This window comes from Podarcis gaigeae (assembly GCF_964106915.1).
Source record: "Podarcis gaigeae genome assembly, chromosome: 6".
Classification (NCBI taxonomy): Eukaryota; Metazoa; Chordata; class Lepidosauria; order Squamata; family Lacertidae; genus Podarcis; species Podarcis gaigeae.
The window spans coordinates 56,350,911-56,370,949 of record NC_139682.1 but is presented as its reverse complement, the minus strand read 5'-3'; the positions used below and the strand labels follow the sequence as shown (position 1 = coordinate 56,370,949).

General features: G+C 41.1%; 1 protein-coding gene across 2 annotated transcripts in view; it reads right to left on the bottom strand.

The window, feature by feature from the left end:
- Positions 1-3,623: 3,623 nt before the first annotated feature.
- SCP2 (sterol carrier protein 2) overlaps positions 3,624-20,039 on the bottom strand; it is a 28,724-nt gene continuing 12,308 nt past the window's right edge. For both annotated transcript variants that reach the window (XM_083742644.1, XM_083742645.1), the window contains exons 11-16: positions 17,946-18,053; positions 12,928-13,081; positions 9,604-9,697; positions 7,114-7,243; positions 5,694-5,773; positions 3,624-4,642 (exon numbers count right to left, since the gene is read on the bottom strand). In XM_083742644.1, the coding sequence (XP_083598770.1) occupies positions 4,547-4,642; positions 5,694-5,773; positions 7,114-7,243; positions 9,604-9,697; positions 12,928-13,081; positions 17,946-18,053 (662 nt within the window). In that variant the 3' untranslated portion in view covers positions 3,624-4,546. The remainder of the gene's footprint in view (positions 4,643-5,693; positions 5,774-7,113; positions 7,244-9,603; positions 9,698-12,927; positions 13,082-17,945; positions 18,054-20,039) is intronic.

Sequence of the window (20,039 nt, the reverse complement as noted above, 5' to 3'; positions counted from 1 at the left end):
GTTCTATCTGCTTCCTACATCCATTATTTAATTCTGTGGAACCTTGGTTGTCGAACATCTCCTTAGTCGAACGTTTGAACGTTTCGGCTCTTGAATGCCAAAAACCCAGAACTGCTCCAGTTTTTGAACGATTTTCTGAAGCCGTACTTGCTATGCGGCTTCTGTTTTAAGTTTCCCTATTGTATTGAGGCTTCCGTATTGAGTTTTCGGTTTATGTTTCAGAAGTTGAACTTTCTTCCAGAACAGATTAAGTTTGAAAACAGAGGTTCCATTGTATTTTGATGGTCAGTTTTGAGTCAACAGCACCTACAGTTTACTTGAGGGGTTTTTTTGTTTTTTAAACACATCTCTCATTTTGCATACATAAAGTGTTTGTGCTGCATAACTTTGCTTCTGCCACGGCAACAGGTCTTACAAGTTTATAAAAGGGACGAGATCACTACCTCAAGTACCAAATGGGTTCTGAAACCTCTCTTCCAACAGATTGCAGAATGCTTGAAGAGTGCTAGTGTGAAATTGGCTGAGTTCCTGGGCAAATGACTACATCTGATTTATTGTGTGGAAGGAAGACACGTTACAGAGCTGCAAAAAATGTGTTAGGCAAAGAATTAGTCTTTCCTAATGTGTGAAGTGGGCAATAATCAGTTGCTGTGCACAAGTCTCTACCACATAGGATTAAGAGAGGAAGATGGTTATTTGGCAGATTGAATAATGCTATTTTTCTGAGGCTGAGAATGGGTCTTCTACCACAGTTGTTGCACCAACACTGACCACCTTTACAGCACCTTTAGAACAGAATGCCAAGCTGTGGCACAACCAAGGCCAAAGGTGTCCAGCATTTTAAGCTGCCACTTTTCACAAGTTACAGAGACTTCAAGCTAAACTCTAGTGTCGCCTGGACAAGTGGCACATCTGTTTGTGTTTGCGAAGGATTACACAAATTGGTTCCAGACTACATGGGATTTGTTTTCAGTGTTTGTCTTCCACATGTGGAAATCTTACTTGTCCCTGTTGACTGAGTAGCTTTAACACCCAAGTTGGCACTTTTATCACAACCAGAAAGAATAGCTTTTCACTAAAAAGATGCTATTACTCAAATATTGGTGACCATTTCAGCATACATGTTGAAAGGAAAAGAAAGCTTATATTTGAAGCTTTTAGACTTTGACATAGTAAGGTCTCCCCATCAGACAATCTACAAGAATTTGTTTTTGTTTTTAATTTGCCAGAATTAAAAAAAAAAGCTCTACCAGCTTTAAATGCAGTTTCTTCCCCTCAAAATATATAGGTAGAAAGCACCTCAGTGAGTGGTTCCTTACGTTTTTCTGCTTAACGTGAACATAGGTCTAGATTGCCGAGAGCTGTACACAGCTTTAAGCAAAATAATTCAGTCTGCTCTTCAGCGATACCAAGCGCCTCAAAGCCTGCACCTGTACATACACCTTCATACTTAGTCTCTTACCACTTAATCACTGTTGCCCAAACACATTAGCTGCTTTCACTGAAAGGTACAGTGCAGTATTGTGTCTGAGCTGACATCAGATAACATGGTGGGAATGTGAGCTTGGGAGAGGGTATCTTCGTTTGAGACCCTGTGATGCCCAAAATCTTCGTGATGCAGTGCATATGGAAGGCATTGAGACATTGCTTCTAGCAGTGTAAGCTCCCCACAATTCACTTCCATAAAGCAGCGTGCTCAACATGGAAGTATGGTAGACCTTCATCTTGGTGCTGGATATTCTCCCATACCCTTCTGGAGAGGCAAGCCATTGCTGTAGCTGCCTATCGAATATGCTTGTCCAACTCAGTATCAATGGAGAGGTTGCTGGTTATGGTGGAGCCCAGGACAACAAAATCTCAAACGTGTGGTCATTCATGATGATGCATGGAGTGCTGGTGACATCCTGACCCAGAATGTTCGTCTTTGTCAGGCTGAACTCCATGCAGGCTTGGGCAAAACAGTTGATGCTTCTCTAAAAAGCCTCCTCGGAGCTTCCTTCTGTCAAGGCTGCATCATCTGCAAACAACATCTCTTGGGCAAGAACCTGCCACACTTTTGTCTTGGCATGGAGACATGCCAGGTTGAACAGAATAGAGGTACACATCGTCTTCAGTCAAGCTGAAGCACAGGAGAGCAACAGGGAGAAGAACATAACAAAGAGTTGAGGTGAGAACATAGCCCTGTTTCACACCACTCTTTATAGGGAAGACACCAGAGGATGCAAATTAATACTAAGGTTTTAGTACTGTGCTAGCTGCATGCAAGCAGCTATGCTAAATGGTAGGGTAGAGTTATATTTTTTAAAAGAATCTAGAATTATGCTGATAATACCCATGTATTCAACTCTACCTCATAGTAATTTAAAGGGGATATCAAGTTAAGCAAATTTTAATTACACCAGAGCATAACAGAAAATCCAAGCAGGACCAGGCTGCACTGAATTATAAGTTGAATTATTATCAAAATGATCTTTTGCTAGCTTAAAATTTTGGAATCTGATGCTTGCGCTTAGAGGCACATGAACTTCAACATGTTGGGTTCCCATCACTATTATCACTTTAGGAGGCTAGAAAATGAAATAAAGATGTGACATACAAACTTCATATGAATCTGACTTCAGTTGGTATAAGGACACCATTGTTATTTACCAGGGTCAAAAATGTGTGGTCAAATTTAACCTAAGAAAAGTGGCCATCCTAGTTCTGTAATGCAGTAGGCAGCATCCCAAGCCATGGTCTTACTGTTGCTTCACACCAAGTTCTGCACTGATATACAGATACCCGAATCATAATATATGAATTTGTGTGACAAAACCAACCATGTTTCCATTAAATTACAGAGGAGACTTAATCATTTCCTAGTCTCAAGTTCATGTGTCTTTAGATGGAACATGGCTATCAGGTGCCTAAAAATACAATTTAAACTATGCTAAACAGCTGGTTCCTGAGTCCGTTACATTCTCTACCTAACATGAAGACAGGTATTTTTCTGCTGAAACATTCTGTTTATACACATCTGTTTCCAATTTACCATAATATATAGTCTACTACTGAGTACAGTTTCTCTTTTTCCAAGATTCTCATAATTATACAATGCAAAGGCATTAAAAAAAAGGATACATATACACATCACACCTGTCAGAGCAGCAGCAGGGAAATGTTTTTGGCAAGAGGATTACTAAAGCACAGAATGTAGAAATGCTTAGGGATTCCAGAGGTATTTCAATGTGGAATAACATTTAAGAGACGCATTTGACTTCTGACCCTGGGCTGCTGTTTAGAGCAGAACAGAAGGAAAAGCAACTCGTTTCACTGGCCTACATTGCAGTTTCAGTTTTGAACAGCCTACTCCATGAACTGTAACACAGAGGCCTGCATAATCTACAAAGCACTGCAGTGGCTTTCCATGCTAACACGAAAGTAACAGTCTGTTGAACCAAATGTTGTGTACATTCCAGTGTCATCTGATCTTAACCATGCAACTTCTATGTAATGTGGACTCGGTTATAATCAAATAAAAATTGTCAAAAAACCCAGCTCAAACTGAAAAATCGATTTAAATTTAGTATGGAAACTTTCAGATCAGAACACATTACTGCCAAACAGAATGACTTAAAAATGAATAGTATTTATATATGAATTTATTAAAGAATTATCAGTTTCCAGAACTCTGTATAGCACAGTTAAAACCAAACAAATGCTTAAAAAGTGCTACCCTTTACCCTTGTAAGCATATGTTATGGAGAAAGCACTACAATTAAATGTTATTGCAATTAATGCGAACCATCTGATTTCCAATACGATAAAACAACCCTTCATATGGGAATTTGGAAATTCTATTCAGTGAAGGCTAGGATCCAAAGAAATCAATATAACTAGTTCTCCTTTCTTATGGGAGCTTTGGAGTTCTGTTTCTACAGCATTCACCCACAATACCACCACCTTCGAAACCAGGTAGTGTTTCAATAGCAGTCTGATATGACAGGCATGTGTGTGTGCCTGTTACTGAAAGACAGAACGAACCTCACTTGAGTATGTCCAAGCTCTAGGGCCTACCTAAAATAGTTCTCTGGATCCCAGCCAAAGTAAAAAAGCATTTCTTTGAGCTGCTATGGAAGTATTCTTAAGATACTTGTTTAAGAATTGTTTTGCCAAACAGGTGATATTCTCTATCACTCTTCCTACTTTTTAAACTTCACAAGAATTTATGGGAGGCTGATCCCTTGATTTAGATTTTTTTGGGGGGGAAATGGTTTCAGGTGAGATAAAATCAGGGCTTGTTATACATCATGCTGGTGTTAACGATTATAAACAGTTTAAGGCTATGCCAACCACTAATATTTTATTCACTTTGCGATCGTTTAGGCTGATTTATGGAACACAGGGCCAAAATTTCCATTGAACAGAGGCCTCAGGAAAGCTAGAGTTGATCACACCTATTCAGAAAACCTGTCCCATGCTACTTCCAACATCTAGTTCCTGCTTAGTTTTTATATATATATTAAACACGTTGTTCACATCTAAATTGCATCTGGAAGTCGGTGGTTCAAAGTTTAGCTTTGACCGGTTGAAGCTGTAGGTTCTGTAGCTTCATAGCCATGCCCATGTTCCCAGAAATCTTCAATTTGCCTTGAAAGAAAGCCTAGAAGAAATTTAAAGAGAGATTGAATTACATTTTCCAAGTAAATGCTTCTTATTTTTCCTCCTTGGATCACTTCTTCCAAGTTCAAATCTAAGTAATCTGAGGGACTGCCATAAAATATTTTAAATTTTTAGATTGCCTTCTCTAAATGCATGCAAAACCTCCCACAGACAACATATATGAAAAAGGAGAAAAAGATCAAATGCAATTAGAATTGCATATAGATTAGTCATCTGTGATGACTACAGGACTTTGAGATATACAGTGGCCCCTTCTGTGTGTCACTGTAGAACATAAACAATGCCCTGACTGTGAACTAGTGGTGGACTATTGAACACTTGAATTGCAACAAGTTACAGACCTTGGCCAACTCTGACATGCAAACCAGTGCTCATGGTTTGCTTCTCCAAAACAAACCACAATCAGTAACCCACGAACAAAACTTGGCTTACCATGAGGTGTGAATGCAGCCAATGAGAAAAAGCTGTTAGTTTGTCTAACTGTTCAAAATGGCCAATATGGTGCCCTCCAGGTGTTGTTGGACTCCAACTCCCATCAGCCCCAGCCAGCATGGCCAATAATCATGGATGATGGGACTTAGGTCCACCAAGATCTAGAGGGCACCATGTTGACTGCCACCAGTTTTCAATATATTGGACAGAAATCACACAGAGTTCTATCACTGGCATTAGTGACCTCAGAGGAGAATTTTCTGTTTGTTCATACTGAAGAAACAATGTTGTAAATCAAGCCAACTAATAAAAACAAAAAAGCCTTTTCAAAAAGGAACATTTTCATCTGCACAAATGTGACTGCCAGCTAAGTGCTTTGCCAAATGCTTTGGGAATACTTTTAATGAAAATAGCCTGTGTTTGCCCATCTGCAGCAATTCTGATGTGAACAGGTGGTGAATTAAGTCAACCATCATTCAGTCTAAAGAACTTGGGAGGAAAAGGAACACAGGTTGTTCTCATTAGTTTTCTGCTATAAAATAAGCCTGTAGAACAATTAAACTAGAAGGATAATAGCACTTCCTCTGAATTGCACTTACTGTCTGTGGATTCATCTTGCCAGTCATCAGAGCCAGCAAATCAGCGTCAGCCATTGTAATTGTACAGTCAGCTTTCTTATCTGTAAAAAGCAGGACTATTTTAAGGTTATTTTGCTTTCTAACAGAGACGCCTTAATGCAGATCTGCTCCCCTTATCAAGGAAGTCACTCTTAGCTTCATGCATTGCTGATACTGCCGATTCATAGCCACAGAAGCCAAGTTGTAAAATTCAGCTCATTTAAATATTGTCATTGACTTGGATCCAGAAACTCCACTCATGGGACCCTCCTGCCGGAGGAAGTGGGGAGGGAGAAAAAAGGAATTCTCTCATATTTCTCCACTCCCCTGCAGACACCTGTGTATCCTGAAAAACTGCTCTGAAAAGCCCTTGCATCCTGCTTGTGAGCTTTTCATGGGCATCTGGTTGGCCACGGTGGAAAACAGATTGCAAAACTCAACCGGCTTTGGTCTTACTAAGCCTCTGTAGGATCTCAGTCTCACCTGTGAACAGAAGGAGCTTGCTGAAGGGACACTCTGGGTCTAAACCATTACACTGTTATAGGTTCTGGGTGCCAGAGTTTGTGAGTGCAAGTCACCTGTAACTCTTGGGTTCAGAAAGTTAGAATTAATCAAGATTTGACTGAATGATAGTTGGAGCTTCTTGGAATCTAAGGCTGCAGCAATGTGAGGAACATGACCCCTTTGGCATGTGAAAGTGCTATTTTCCCACAATCTAGACTAAGTTGTATATATGTGTAAATAAACCATATAGCAAAGACCAAAGGGAAAATGGGCCCTAGGGTAAGTGCCTGGAACCCCCTGAAATCTTGCACTGCTGTGGAGATAGGAGTATCAATATCAGTTTCATCTGCAGCAGTAACCAGAACATGCTTCAAACCTTTTCATTACTTGTTTAACAGCAGTATCATCCACAGGATTCCATGATTGTAAAATGGGATTAATTTCCTAGTTAAGTGTACATAGGAATGCAGCCTTACTGGCATTCAATAGAACAGGCAGGCCTTGTTCTTGCTGCTCTTTAACCACATGTATTGCATAAACATTTATGGGTTGCAGAGTATTCTTTGAACAGATGCTATCTTGCCAATGTCATTTTCGAGCAATGCAACTGATCTATGTCCAAGGGCAAATCGCCATTTATCTTCGCCTGATAAATGGGGCCCAATCCAAAGTCCAATGGGAAAAAAATGCAGTACATATTTCTTTCCCTACAGCAGTATTGGCTCTTTTCAAATGATTATTTTTGCACAATTAATATACAGTTGTTACTTACGTGCCACCCTTTAATTAAACATGTTCCTATTTTGCAACCAAACCTACAGTACTTAAAGTAGTATTATCTTACATTGCAATAAAATATTAATGGTGGCAAAAAGCAGGTGGCAAAAGCAGTACTGACCTGAGTCGAAATCCACACAGCCTTTACCATTTTTCACATCAACTACCCAAGTTGCTTCTTTACCTCCAGGGCCCTCTTTTACTTTGAAGGCAAATATACCACCAATTTTCTTGACATACTGTTCCCCTTCCTGCAATCAGCATGAAACAATAATATATCACAGACGAAAAACTAACAGCACTTTCAGCTTACAGAATGCATCAAGTATTTCCACACCATGCTAAATGTTTGCATGCTTGGACTGCCCCATGCGCTCTTTTATGGTCTGAAGGCCCAGAGGGACTTTAGTTTCTGTGTCCTTGAACTGCAGCCTAGTCGTCCCCCCATCGCATGCTGTACCATGGAAGCCTCCTGAAAAGCCTTGTTTCAGAGATGCTGTTAGCCCCACCTCCCCCTCAAAAACAAAACCTCAGCAGGGAATGCAGACGGACAGTGCAATCCCCTGCAGATTTTGAGTACAGTGGTAGGCAAAATGGTGCCCTCCAGATGTTGTCGGACTACAACTCCCATCAGCCCCGGACAGCATGGCCGATAGTCAAAGGTCACATTTGCAGCCCAACATCTGGAAAGCACCACATGGGCTCCTCCTACCCTAGGAAGCAAGTCCCATGGAACGTAACAGGATTTACCTCTGAGGCAACACATGAAGCATCATTTGGTTATCTGGATTATGACCTCCATGCTAAACTTGAAACCACTCAGGTAGCAATTTATTTTGCTTAATTTCCCAACTCCAGATTTCACGCTCAGGCAAGAATAAGGCTAAATCAATGACGGCAGAGAATGCAAGCGGAGAAGGTTGGTTTAGAACCCTCCTCCTTTGTTACAGGTTTTTGATATGCAGAGCGATGGCGTAAGCAATGTATACAAGCTCTACCAAGTGCCAAGTTTGAAAAACAGCATTACATACACTGCTTATTGAGTGTTTCCCCCTCCTTCTATTATTGGGGAAATCGCAGGCTTTCCCAGTATTTGAATTCTAAGCCTAGGAAAATCGATGTAATCTTTCCCCCAAGCTGTTCATATCAGATTGCTGGCATACCCCAGATAAACTGGAAAATTAACTAGGGAAACACTGACACATGCCAGCAACTTGAGGCCAGTGTTTTAAAGCATTTTTCAATGCAAAGTGGCACTTTAAATGTTGGGCTTCTCTTACAAAACCAGTGGAAATTAAGTATAGGAAAAATTAAGCACAGGGGTCTCTTAATATTTGTTTTCTTTTAAATGCTATGGGGGAGGGGGAGTTCCGAGCTTCAACAGAAACCAAACGCTCTGAAATTAAGTTTGAATTGCTGCTGACATGCTGAGGCTGCAATCCAAACCCCCTTTGCCCCAGGGGAGAGGCTGAGCCAGCCCGAGATCTGCTGGATCCTCATTTGCCCCACTGCCATCATCACATGATGGTATCAGACGCACTCATGGCATCAACTTTAGGGCTGGTAGGATTTGTCTTCCCTCTCTCCTTCCACCCTGGCTGGTGTAAGCAACTAAGCTACGGATGCAGAAGCGACTCCACCATTATATAAAGCTGCTGCCTCGGGACTGGAATTCTAACTAGAGTTTTGAGAAATCTAACTTAGAGAACCCACGAGAAACTTCACTACCATCTGCAAAGCAACCATTTGCTAGGGCCGATTCATAATGGACAAAATACCTGACATAGCATTTTGCAAGCTTAATCTCTGGGGGGAAAGTACAATAGGGATAATAGATAAGAATGTGAAGAATGGTTTTATGTCAACGCATAATGCCTGCCAGAGGACACAGCTCACCCCCAACTCTTGTGCATGGTGGAGTCTGCCTTTCATATAGCCTGTAGGGAGATGGGGAGCTGGATCCAGCAGCTATGCAACCATGTCAAATACTTCTCATGGCAGCAGAATGTGCATATGCAAAATAGGAGGGATTCTTTGTAGATGCTTGTGTGTGTGTGTGTGTGTGTGTGTGTGTGTGTGTGTAAAGAGGCTGCCTCCAGGGGTAGGCTATATCCTTTTATGTGGGGCCCCTCCCATGGCAAAAGTTGAATTATCCACATATAACCCAATTCCCATACCTCCCAAACTTGTACTTTTAAAATTGGTTAGTGACACTCAAACCCACAAAGGGTTATTTTAGTATGGTGCCTGCTATTGCACAAGTTGCAACAGCTGAATTTTTTAAAAAAGCTGTAAAGTTCAAGTTGTACGTCAGAGGCCTCAGTCAGCTATTATCTAACTAAATACAAAATCACTATGTGGTTGTCTTAGGACAGAATTGTGCCCTGCTTTGGATAACCTTCTTTTTTTGTGGGTAAGGGGGCAAGGAATCATTGGAAATAAAAATGTTCAACTTGACTATTAATTTGACTTCTAACTGGAACAATAATTGGCAAACAAGCTTGTTTCAAGGAAAGTAATTGTTTGCATGTTTTACCGTTAATCCTTTGCCAAAACATGAACTGCAACTTTGCAAAATTATTCCATAAAAATGTTTTGTTACTTTACATACCTCTTGAAGCTTCTTTTGGATTTCTTTGAAGACAAAATCTGCCTTAAACCCATCCACAGCTGCCCTGGTGGGAATAGCTTGGATTTGCCTATTCCTGAAATGGGAGAAAGCCACATAAAGATTTGTTAAGCTTACTTGAGTGACTGTAGCGCACACCCCAAAGTGTATTTTGTGTACCCATGTGTAAGCATGGGAATGTCATCTCTTTCAATTATTTCAAATTGAAGAACCATAGATGTCTCTGTGATAAAGACAATTAACATGACCCAAAAAATGTGGTAAGGGGGTAACCATGACTCCACTTATATTTTTCAGAATATTGCCCACATGCAAACAAATAAGGGTCACATCATCAAATTCTGCTGGGGTTTTTGAAACCCCTCCAGAATCCCACGGGGGGGGGGGGGAAGGACATTAAAAGGAACTGAACTTCTATCATCCATGTAATTCAGAAGGATGGGGAGATATTTCTCTAGTGCTTGCCCTTGCACTCACTAGAAACACAGATGAGAGAGGCATTTTGCATATTCCTTTCACCCTAATACGAGTATTTTGCTTTTTGGGAGAAAAAAAACAATACACCAATATTGGGTGTGGGGACACACAATTCTGTCTGTTCACACCACATAAGTGAAATCCAATTTTCTATATTGATTAAAATAATTACTAGAGGTAATCAATCTCAGCATAGTAACTTTAACAGTAAACAGTAATTATGGCAAGTGTACAATGAAACTCTGGAACAAAGTCACCTCTCACCTAATTACCTGCTATTAACTCCCAGCTTCAGTTGCATAACCAAGCTGCATAATCAGGGAAGATCTAACAACATGATTTTGCAATTAGATAGCCAGAGGCAGCTACAATACAAGCAAAATCTAACCAATTTTATCGTCTGAAAAAGCACTTGATTTAGATGTCTGAAATTCACATTTGGTAAATCACCGTCTCTGAGCCTCATCTTCCTCAGTGGATTGCTGTGATGAGAAAATGCAATCTATCCTAAACCCTTGGGAAATATATCAAGAACTTAGGATAGATTGCATTATGTATGTTGGGAAAGAATCTAAATGCATCAAATGTTTAAAGGTTCATTTTTCTAGTTCAGCATGAGAAACACCATATATTGTGCTATGATGAAGAGACCTCAGCAATTATATGATCCCAGGACTATTTAAAATCCAGAACATTACGCGTGGAGATAGTGGCCTCAAAACATAAAAGCAGTCATGATAGATCAGGCTAATGGCCCGAACCTGTTCTCTCAGTGGCCAAAAAGAGGACCATGGGAAGCCTAAAAACAGGACCTTACTGCAACAGCATTCTCCGCAACTGTGAATCTTAGCAACAGGTATTCAAATGCATGCTACCTTTGACAGCGGAAGAACACAGTATGCTACCATAAATTTGTCCTCCTCCTCTTTTAAAGCCATCCAAGTCTGTGAGCATCATTATATGTGTAGGACAACCTTTTCAGTGTTTTCATCATACCTTTCAAGGAAATATCCTCGCACTATGCTACATCTTTGGGTTTCAAGTCCCAACTTATAACTGCTTCCCAGCCATTCTTTTAACCCTTCCATGCTTGCTTTTCCGGTAGATCTTGGTAGCTGATTGCCCAAACTGTGGAATACCTTAGATGGTCAAGTGTCGTTTTAAAATTAAAATTTTCCTGTTGTAGTAAGGAGATTTCTGGTAGATTTGTTTATTTACCGTAAACCCTCATTTTGGAATGTTTTTATCTGCTAAGCTTGGTTCCATTTCCAAGCTGTTTTATTTATTTTAAGGAATTGTTTTCGTTTTTAATTGTTGTTAAGGTGGGAAATGCAAATTATTAGAAAGGTGGAGTGTAAGTTTTCTAAACAAACAAATTATAGGGCATCAAAAGAACTGATCTTGTATCATAGGCCAGTTCTTATTCGGGCAGCCTGCTATGAACTATAGAGCAGCCAAGCCTATATTCCAACACGCCTTCCAACATTTGTGCCATAAAAGAGAAGCATTTGTGAATCAATAAAGAGAATTATTAGCATAGATTCCAGCACTTCAACATTGAAGAGAAAGTTCCTCTGTTCTAAAATGCAAAGCAGCAAAGCACTTCTGTGGAACGAAAGCCTGCAAATCCAGTGTTATGAGTATTGTTAAACCCAGTTTTGAAAGCAAGAGATCTATAGATGAAAATGGAGACCAGACTGAATGCATGAATGTGCATGTGAGTGTGCAGAAGTGTGTACAAAGGTGCAAATATGAGTCCTTAGGAGAGGCCAGCTGAAGATTGGCAATTACTCCCACACGTAAGGGCTTTCCAACCCTGAAACAGCCAAACCCAAACAGCCTCCGCTCAAAGAAACCTTTCATTAATTTGATAGCAATCAATCAGTGTTTCTTACTCTTGCTCATATGAATTAAACGTCTCTAAAGAAGTTTATCTTCTAGCGTGGGTGGCTCTCACTTGACTTGAAAAACATTTCCAAGATCCCACTGAATCTCCACAAAACCCAAGTTGAAATACAGGAGGAGGAAAACCCAGGTTGCAGTGTAAAAGTACGCGACAAACACCTGTGACTTGCTTCACTACCGGCAAGAAAATCTACAAAAGAATTTATGAAGCTTAGGTATATTTCCTGCAATCTAATTTTAATGGCTTTTAATGTGGAACCTTTAGAATGTTATTTGAATCTTCTCAGCAGCCAAATAAAATAGAAACCCACAGGCAGTGAACTGTGAGTAATTTGCAAGTCAATTTCCTTACAATGTATGCAGAAGTATTGAGACATTTTTTTAAAAAAAAGCACGCACAGTTTATAGCCCTCGTCTCCATTGCCTGTTTTTAGTTTTCTAAATCGTTTTGAAACTGCCAATTCTGCACATTCCTTTAACTGTTGTTTACTTTAAAGTTTTTGTTTTCTTGTTTCAACATGGAACCAGACTTCAGAGAACATGATTAAGACACAGCAATTCTATCCATAACCAAAACCACAATTAAAGTTTCCAGTGGCTGAAGAAACCAGAGTAGCTAGCCCTAAAAAAATAAAATGCTGAGCCACAGATTTGCATTTACAAGCAATATCCTGCCTGCTATAAAGAAACAAAAGGACCCCCAACTTTCTCCTTGTTTAACTAATTTGGTATTAAAGCAGAACACATATGCAGAAATAAGCCACTAAGATCATGCAACAGGACATGGGATTTCAAACTATTTAGTTCTGTATGGCAGTTGTCTGGATACGATTCTATATTCAAAGTAAATGAGATAAGCTGAGTAAGATTACAAATAATAGGTCTGGAAAAGAGGGTGCAGACACACAAAAATTAAAAGCTCACCTTGCAGCCTCAGGAAAGCCCATTCTGTACAGAGTTATGACCACAGCACCTCCAAGGCCCAAGTTATGCTGCAAAGCAACCTTTGCACAGGGAACCTGCCTCTTTCCGGCTTCTCCTCTTAGCTGCCAGCAGAGTTCAGCACACTGAGCCAGACCTAATGCATCAAATGCAGAGAATGTAGATCAAGCTGTATTATAAGAGCATCGTGCTGTTTCATTACGCCCAACCGAGAGGAAGCAAAAGGAAGTGGGTCAAATGTTTGAGCAATCAGAATGAATCCTTTATGCTTAAAAGACACATTAAAACAACAGCTATTAACACGAGCTTTTAAACAGTAAATGTTTCAATATATACCGAGTGACTGGGAAACAAAATGCCGTCCCAAATTTCATGTGAGGCTGGATCGTAGTATATTTTTCCTGTTTATTAAAATATTGGAGCTCAAGGCCAAGCCTGTACATGTTTATTCAGAAGTAAGCTCCGTTTTGTTCAACGAGCTTCACTCCTAGCTTAAATGTGCATCAGATGGAAGTCTTAGAAAATGCTCCAAACAAGTTTTTAGTAACTTCAAAATTTTAAGAGAGATGCCTCTTCTTGCCACATATTTCAGAACAGCTTATTTCAGACACACAACCACAAAAGAAAGCATAATAAAAATCACCACCACCACCAATAAAAAAACAGACTCTGAATAAAGCCTCTCTATGGCTTAAAGTTTCCTCTAAAAGTTTTCCTCAGAAATCAAGCCTTCTGACTCACAGCAGGCTTGGAGTTGAGGTATTCTTTATAAAGCATTTTTCATGACACTGAGGCAACTCTAGTGAATATAACCTAGCTAATACATTGTTTTCCTAAGACGTCCTATCAGTCTCCTTAGGTTGGATTCTTAGACAAATTAATTCCAAAGCTTGTAGTCCTCAAGATATATAGTTGAACGGCAACTTCCACTACCCCTGAGCACTGGCTCCCCTGGAATCTGGCATGCTCAGCTGGGCCACCACAGTTTAGCCACCATTGCTGCAAACAATAGATCTGCCACTTAGCTTCAGCTGTGATCACTTTTCAGCTATTTAGGGGTAAATGAAAGTTGGCAATCAGATGTGGTGGTCCAGGAACCTCAGATATGACACACCCATACCATCTCTTTCCTCCTTACCGGCACCTGTTGCAACTCCTCACCAATGCTGCCTGGTCATTTGTTAGGAAGAAAATTGGCGGGCGTCTTTAGCAGGGAGTGCAGCCGCTCCTTCTCTTCACTGCCATACTTCATTCACTTGCCTGCCCTGGGCTACAATAAGGGTGGGAGGAAGCAGGAGGAAAAGCAGGTCTTGGCTACAGACCCCCTTGCAGAAGACTGGGCCTTTCCAAGTGCTCAGCCATGCCAACCCCTGGCACGGACCCTGCCAAGAAGCACTCCAATAATGAAGTGTCAATCAACCCAAGGGCCATTTATGCTAGTTAATATGGCAAAACACACCATCAATTGCTAATGACGGGAAAAGCCAGCCATCTGAACATGTACTCCCCTTGACAGTTAATAGCGCTGCAATGTATTTTCCCATTTAAAGGTTTGTTTTGTAAACTCCAGACTTGAATTTGATCCAAGTTCAGGATATGTGCAGTCCATTTAGAGTCCTCCTACGTGTCACAGATAGCCCTTCTAACCTCCTAAATCCTATTCTGTGTCACAGTGCCTGCTCAATTTCCACTGCGATCCATTCAGAGAGTCAAGGCTACGCCAATGTCAGTCCAGAGCTTTTCAAGTTCACCTTGCAGGATGTAAAACAGTCACCTCTTCCAAAACAAATGAGGAAATAAAATAACTGCCTTCCAAGAACCACGCATGGAGCCAGAATGAAATTATTAGAACACCCAAAGCAAGTCTGCCTTCTCATAGTAGCTCACCAACTAGGCCATTGCTTCTTGAAGACATCCAGATCTATTCCTGGCCAGGATGTGATCTCTTTCAGAACATCAGGAATAGGAAACCTGTGCCCCTCCAGATGTTAGTGGACTTCAACTCCCATGAGAGTTGGGATCCAACATCTAGATGGTCATAATTCCCCATCCTCCAACTACACAAGTGGAGGGTATCTACTATAAAGACTAGAAACCAAACCATAATGACAAAGCAGTCAATATGCTACTGTGTACTGTACATCGCATCTCTCAGGGGGCAGCTCTTAGCTCTCAGGATGTTGCCAACAGACTAGCTTCAAGAAGGTGGGGGAAGATCACCTCCTGCACACAGACTAAGCACTAAAAAAGCTGTGGAGTGACAAAGTTTCTACAGCATAGGAGATTGCATCACTCTGACCAAAGAGTGATCTCCCTCCAGGATCAATGCTGAAGTCAGCCCAAACAATCATGCAACTTCTGTCAAACCCTTGTTTGCACAGAATTGCAGGGCTGAAGTCCAACTTTCTGCACACCAGCAGAATCCTTGACACCCTTAACACTCTAGCCCTCAATGTTCAGATTACAAGGAGGCCAAGTATGGATGCACAGAAAAAATTGTTCCATGCCAGAGATCATAACGAACTAGTTCAAATGTATGGTTCAATATTTTAAAGGGCTGATAAATTAACTGATAAATTCCTGCCACCACTTTTGAAAGAACAGATAGTAAATTAGAGGGCTACATTGCTTATTGAGGAGGTAGACCGCAATCTACTATAGCACAAGAGTCCAAAGAATCCATGTCCAAATTTAAGTTATTGTAGTAATGGGGAGGGGGGCAAAATGTGACAGTTCTACTTTAGACCTTTCTACAACTTCCTATTAAATTTTAAGAACTTGGCTTTCTTAAAAAAAAGTTCCCAGTATTATTTTTACAATTTTTATTATCACTGTTTAAGGTTGTTAGTCACTTTACACCACTGTCTCAAAGTAACTTACAAATAATAGAAAAATATGCAATATATGAAAAACAAGTTAATTACAAGCAAAGCACAGTAATCAGGCCATAACAACAACCCTTCTATCTCAGGTCTAACCACAAGAGACAGCCCTCAAAAGGATGAATATATACCCCACCAACCGCTGTAAAGATAAACAAAATACTCAAATGCCTGGCGAAAGAGAAACATCTTTGCCTGTAGCCAAAAGGATATCAGTGTTGGTGCCTGGTGAGCCACCCTGAGGAACAGCGTTCCACAGGGCTCATGGCTGCAAAAATAGGCCAAAAATAGGTGGAAGAAATGATAAACAATCTAAGTTAAATCGCCAGGAGTCCCAAGTCTTGAAAGTTTTTCCAAAACAAAATCAAATCATATCTTACAGCAATCTTTAAAACAGGATTAACTCTAGAATAAGCACAACTTTATCCATCCATGATGTCCATGAATAGGGTGAATAGGATGGAAACTGGAGAAACATCAGCATTGTGCTGAAACTCATGCAAAAAGTCACAAATTATCTGCAATGTTTCAGTTCATTCTGAGTTCCTATTATGGGCTGTGCTTTACTAATAAACCAGCTGTGGACTTCTCAGTCAGTGTAGACAATACTGAACTAGTTGGGCCACTGTCTGATTTTCTCCCTGAAACAAGGGCAGCTTAAATCTGCTAAAAAGCATCACATTTTTGATGAAGAGTTTGCAAGAGCTTCAAAATGCTAAAATTTTGGCAAGCAGATCAGTTTCTGTTTAGGATGAAAACATCAAACACGGATGTGTGAAATTTCCCCCCCACTGCTATTCCATGGGTGGATTTGTGACAGAAAGAGACATGATGCATTTCTCAGTGACACTCAGCTAGGATTGATACTAATGTATGAAGGGACGCGGGTGGTGCAGTGGGTTAAACCACAGAGCCTAGGGCTTGCCGATCAGAAGGTCGGCGATTCAAATCCCCAAGATGGGGTGAGCTCCCGTTGCTCGGTCCCTGCTCCTGTCAACCTAGCAGTTTGAAAGCACGTCAAAGTGCAAATAGATAAATAGGTGGGAAGGTAAACGGTGTTTCCATGCAGTGCTCTGGTTCGCAACCCCAGAGCCGTCTGTGACTGGACCTAATGGTCAGCGGTCCCTTTACCTTTAATGAAGTGTTAAAGCATGGAACAAAGCTGAATAATTCAGAAGCCTGTGCAGCACTCCCAGCCCAAGGGAGGTCATCTGGTCCTAAAGTTGCCAGGGCAAGACACTCAACCTGCCTCCCCCTAGCCTACTAGAAGCAGATGCCCGTGCAGGCTTCTCGGCATGCAGGCAACTCTCCGCAAGCAGCGGGAGCGCTCCCGCTGCTTGCGGAGAGGTCCACGAAGCTTGGATGCGCTGAGCTCAGTGCGCGCAGGCTTCAGCATGCAGGCAACTCTCAGCAAGCAGCGAGAGCGCTCCCGCTGCTTGCGGAGAGGTCCGCGAAGCCTGCAGAGCAAGAGGGGTCGGTGCGCATCGACCCCTCTCGCTCTCCAGGCTTCAGCGAAAGCCTGCATTCTCTCCATAGGACGCACACACATTTCCCCTTCATTTTTGGAGGGGAAAAAGTGCGTCCTATAGAGCAAAAAATACGGTATTCAATTATTGCCTCTCATCAGTGCAAGGATTTCCATTTCTGCAGGGGACTTCCTTGCCCTCAATGTGTGCCCCTCTGCAAATCTGCTTCAGATGGTTGAGGATGAGAGGGAAAAAATACTCCATTAGAGAAGCAGAAATCATTGCATTGATGGAATTTTCACTGAGCATTACGTTGGACTCCACCCAAAGAAGGATTTACCGGCCCTGTGCTTTAAGAGTGCAGTTTGATTCATGCCTACTCACAAGTGAAATCCCACTGGGATTTACTCCCAGGTTACAGAATATAGGACTGTAGTTCAGGAATACCTGGAGACTAGGGCAGGTGACAATGTCTCTGCAATTCAGCCTTGTCAAAATGGCAGATCAGCAAATCCAGTAGTTACTGGCAACTGTTCTAAATCAAATAAAAGGTGGACTAATAAAAACCTGGCTCAAAGTAACACACAAACATGTTTCCCATATGCAAGTACTAAAAGCACTAGATAAAAAGATTACCGGTGCATTGAGTTACCTGTGGCACCCAGTGGGTGTCCTTTTGAAATCAAGCCGCCACTCGGATTTATGACCCATTTCCCACCATAGGTATTGTCTCCTCGGTCAATCAGCTCACCAGCTCCTCCTAAAAGAGAGAGAGAGAGAGAGAGAGAGAGAGAGAGAGAGAGAGAGAGAGAGGACAGATTAATAATACGTGCATCTTAATTAAATCCCCTAGGTACACATAGATGTTATCTAGTTGAAAGGATTATAAGACTTGCCCTATTCATCAATATAAGTTGCTGAGCTCCTCTCTTAGCACACAGGCTTCCCATAAGTATCTGGCGCTGAACTGGATGGGCCACTGATCTCATCCAGCAGGCTCGTTTTTTGTTCTTACATAAACTTGTTCAACACACATGATCAGATGTCAAGCCACACTTCAATTCACTGTTCTAATGCAACTTATATTTTTGTTTTGGGGTGTGGTTTTTTTTGTGTTAAGAAAAATCCTAAGAGGCACAAAGGTTTGCATTAAGTTCAATAAATCTGACACTCTTGCAGTTAATACAATGTAATGGTGGGGAGATGAGATGACTTCATTAGGCACTATGGCATAATGGCCTTAATTTGAAGCATATAGCCTGTGATCCTGCCACCAAGTTCTTCTTGGAAATAAACCTTCCAGCAAAAAATATTATTTCCGAGAAATGTTACAGCTATGCCTATGGAAGCCTTTCTGAGAAGCAGGAGCTTTGGGAAAGTTCTCAACACTTTGCCTGCCTGTCACAATTAAAAACCCTGCAGGGAGAAAACTGGGATGGAGGAGCAACAGGCAGGAAAAAGGTTAAGCATCCCTTCAGTCCAAACTGGCTCTGCTCCAGGTGATCCACTCCCAAAGCAGCTTTGTGCTGGGGAAAACAATCACAAGGCATTTGTCAAGGATGCAGAACTGAGGCTCTTTGGCTGGGATTAGCACTGCCTATACAAGATGCCACATCATCAACAACCTACGCAAAACACAGAGAACAAAGTGACATGTGCACTGAATGAAGTGCCATTTCTCAACAATTCCCAGACACTGAAAGGACCAAACTGACATACTAAACAGAATGCTGGGAGAAAGGATTAATGGCTGGCAGAGGATTACAAAGCCAACCATTTTAAGATAACTCACCATCAACATAGGAAAAGAGGGGTGTTTATATATTGATAAGTATAGAAAATACTTGATGCTATCACCCCAACTTAAAGGGGAGGGGGAACCACTGATGAGTCCCTGACTAAAAAATACTTGAAGTTTTGCTAAGAAAAATAGATGCAGATCATGCTTATGCAGCCTTTTGTTCTCCTTTATTATGACTACATACCCCCCCCAGTGGCATGAAAAGGAACAACATTCATAATTGATTTTTGGTAAACGGTAAGGGATTATTGACCATAGACCTATGTATCTGCAGGTCATGTTGAATGTGACAGGCAAGAATAATTCTGCAAATGGCAGGTGTGTGTTTATGCCTAATCGTGTCTCCCTAGTCCAAATTCACTACTCTGTCCTGAACACCATACTAGAATAGTGCATATAAGTTGCAAAGGTTGCTTTCTGATGCCCTCGCAAGCAGCCTGTCAGCCCCACAAAGATTTCCCACGAGAGATTGTGGACCTCTATCTCAGAAGGTTCAAAATCCATGCTATAAATCAAATTAGGATTTTTGCCCCTGTGTGTACACAATGCTTTGCATTTACTTGCATAGAATCTCATTTGCCGTTTTGTTGCCCATTCATACAAGTCTGGAGAGTTTGGGATTTTTCTATCCTGAATCATTTTGTGTCCTCTGCAAGCTTAGCTAGAAGACTGGCCATTGTGAACTAAATAGCATTTTTAAAAAGTTGAATAGAACTTGTCCTAATTAGGGTTGGGGGAGCAATTTGATTCAGGCGTCATTTAAAATCTCATCTATTGAATTCTCACTTTCCAAAACAATATGCAAACTGCAGCACAGCTATCTTTTGAAATTCACACCTCTGAATTTTGCTATGCAGTTTGCCAAGCAACATTTGTTACAAAAAGGGAAGTGTGCATAAAAATGTACTGTGAAAGGAACACAAAAATGCATTATATTAAGTGAAT